Source organism: Cyprinodon variegatus, unplaced genomic scaffold (assembly GCF_000732505.1).
Source record: "Cyprinodon variegatus isolate N-32 unplaced genomic scaffold, C_variegatus-1.0 Scaffold2710, whole genome shotgun sequence".
Classification (NCBI taxonomy): Eukaryota; Metazoa; Chordata; class Actinopteri; order Cyprinodontiformes; family Cyprinodontidae; genus Cyprinodon; species Cyprinodon variegatus.
In genome coordinates, this window is record NW_015153163.1 from 10933 (window position 1) to 12507 (window position 1575).

The window sequence follows — 1575 nt, forward strand, 5'->3', positions numbered from 1 at the left end:
TGATGGATGTATAGATAAAAAACAAAGCATTTGATATAAGCTGCTGCTGTTTGTGATGTTTTGATGCTCTGGCGCCCCGGTTTACTAGATGTACCTGAATGCACCATAATATCTGGATTCCAACTTGGTTGAACTTTTCTAAATTCACTGTTTATTTCCTGAACATGTTTTTAGGTTCAGTTAAACAGTTTGATGCTGATCATAATTCGCTATTTTTAATATAAATAAATGAAAACTTTCCAACATCTGTCGTTTCTAATGCAGGAAAACCAAAAAAAAAAAGCAGGAATTAATTCCCGATGACAGACAGTCTGACAGAGAGAGTTTTAACAAACATACTTTTATATTTTAAACCACTTCTCATAGTTATAAGATGAAATTCTGTGGTTTTCTGTGGGAACCTGAAGCTAACCCTGCGTGCTCACCTGCAGAGGGGCTGCTCGCGGTAGGCTGCGTTTGGATCCTGGCTGTGGGAGCAGGTGGCGCACAGACAGCTGAAGAGGTCACTGAGGGGGTACTCTGAGGTCTGCAGGACAGTGATGAAGGTTGTCGCTGCGTCTGAGACCTGACCCGACCCGTTAGATAAGCTGCCAGCCGATTGGCTGGATGGAGCGCCCCCATCCTGCCTAGCTGGATCTTTGCAAAAGGGTACGGCTTCCCGTTCACCTGCAAGAGAGCAGAAGGTTTAAAGGTCAAAGATGCTTTCACAACGGCGCCTCTCTGGTTTGGGGCCAGGTCGGGTTTCTAGTTGTCTAATTGAAGTGTTTCTAGATGAACCCCATGAACAATATTGTTATCTGGGTATCTACCTGTATCACTTCATCTGATCCTCCTGGCTGTTTCTTTTTAGCCAACAGGAAGCCATTGGGAGGAACTCTGGTCAGTAAAGGCACCGCTGATTCCACCTCCTTTACTTGGTTTAATTCTGCTGTGCCTTCAGTTCTTAGCTCCTCTCTAATCGGGGAATGTCTGAAGTCTCCTACATCCTCCAGTAAGTCATCTTCCGTTATTTCCTCCTGCCAATCTTCCATGGGTCCCTCTTCCTCTTCCATTGGGATCTCCTCCTCCTCCGTCACCTCCCACTGCCAGTCCTCCACAGTCTCAGTCAAAGTCTGATTAGTATTCCTGTCTGCAGGAGGCTCCTCATTCTTCTGGGGAAATCCTGATTTCTTGTCCTGAAAGAAGAAAAATGTGGAGTCAGATGGAGGAAAAAGGAAAACCAAACCGAGCGTTTTACCGACTAGTAGGTCAGGTCAAAGCTTCACCCCAAATCTTCTTACAAAGAAAACTGAACCAACTCATCCACCAGAGGGCACTGCTGTTTATTCCTAATCGGGGCCTCACTAGCTCTGCTAGCAGAACAAAGTCTCTCCCAGCTTTGATTGGTGGATTAGAGTAAAAACAGAGAGCTAGCTCACAGTTAGCATCCACTTCAAAAAAACAACGATAAACAGTCTGACAGAGCTGTCACTACCTGATCCGTCCTGCACAAGTGCCAACAGAAGAATGAGATCCAGTTTACAGAAAAACTACGTAAAAAGGGTAATGAAGATTAAAGTCAGAATTCTGAGAAAA

The 1575-nt window shown here is 44.8% G+C and overlaps 1 protein-coding gene across 1 annotated transcript in view; it reads right to left on the reverse strand.

The window, feature by feature from the left end:
- The window catches only part of LOC107081029, a gene marked incomplete at both ends in the record, with an annotated part of 16512 nt that overhangs the window by 10922 nt on the left and 4015 nt on the right, over positions 1 to 1575 (reverse strand). The window contains 2 exons of the mRNA XM_015369240.1: positions 426 to 666; positions 810 to 1175. Coding sequence (XP_015224726.1) covers positions 426 to 666; positions 810 to 1175 — 607 coding nt within the window. The remainder of the gene's footprint in view (positions 1 to 425; positions 667 to 809; positions 1176 to 1575) is intronic.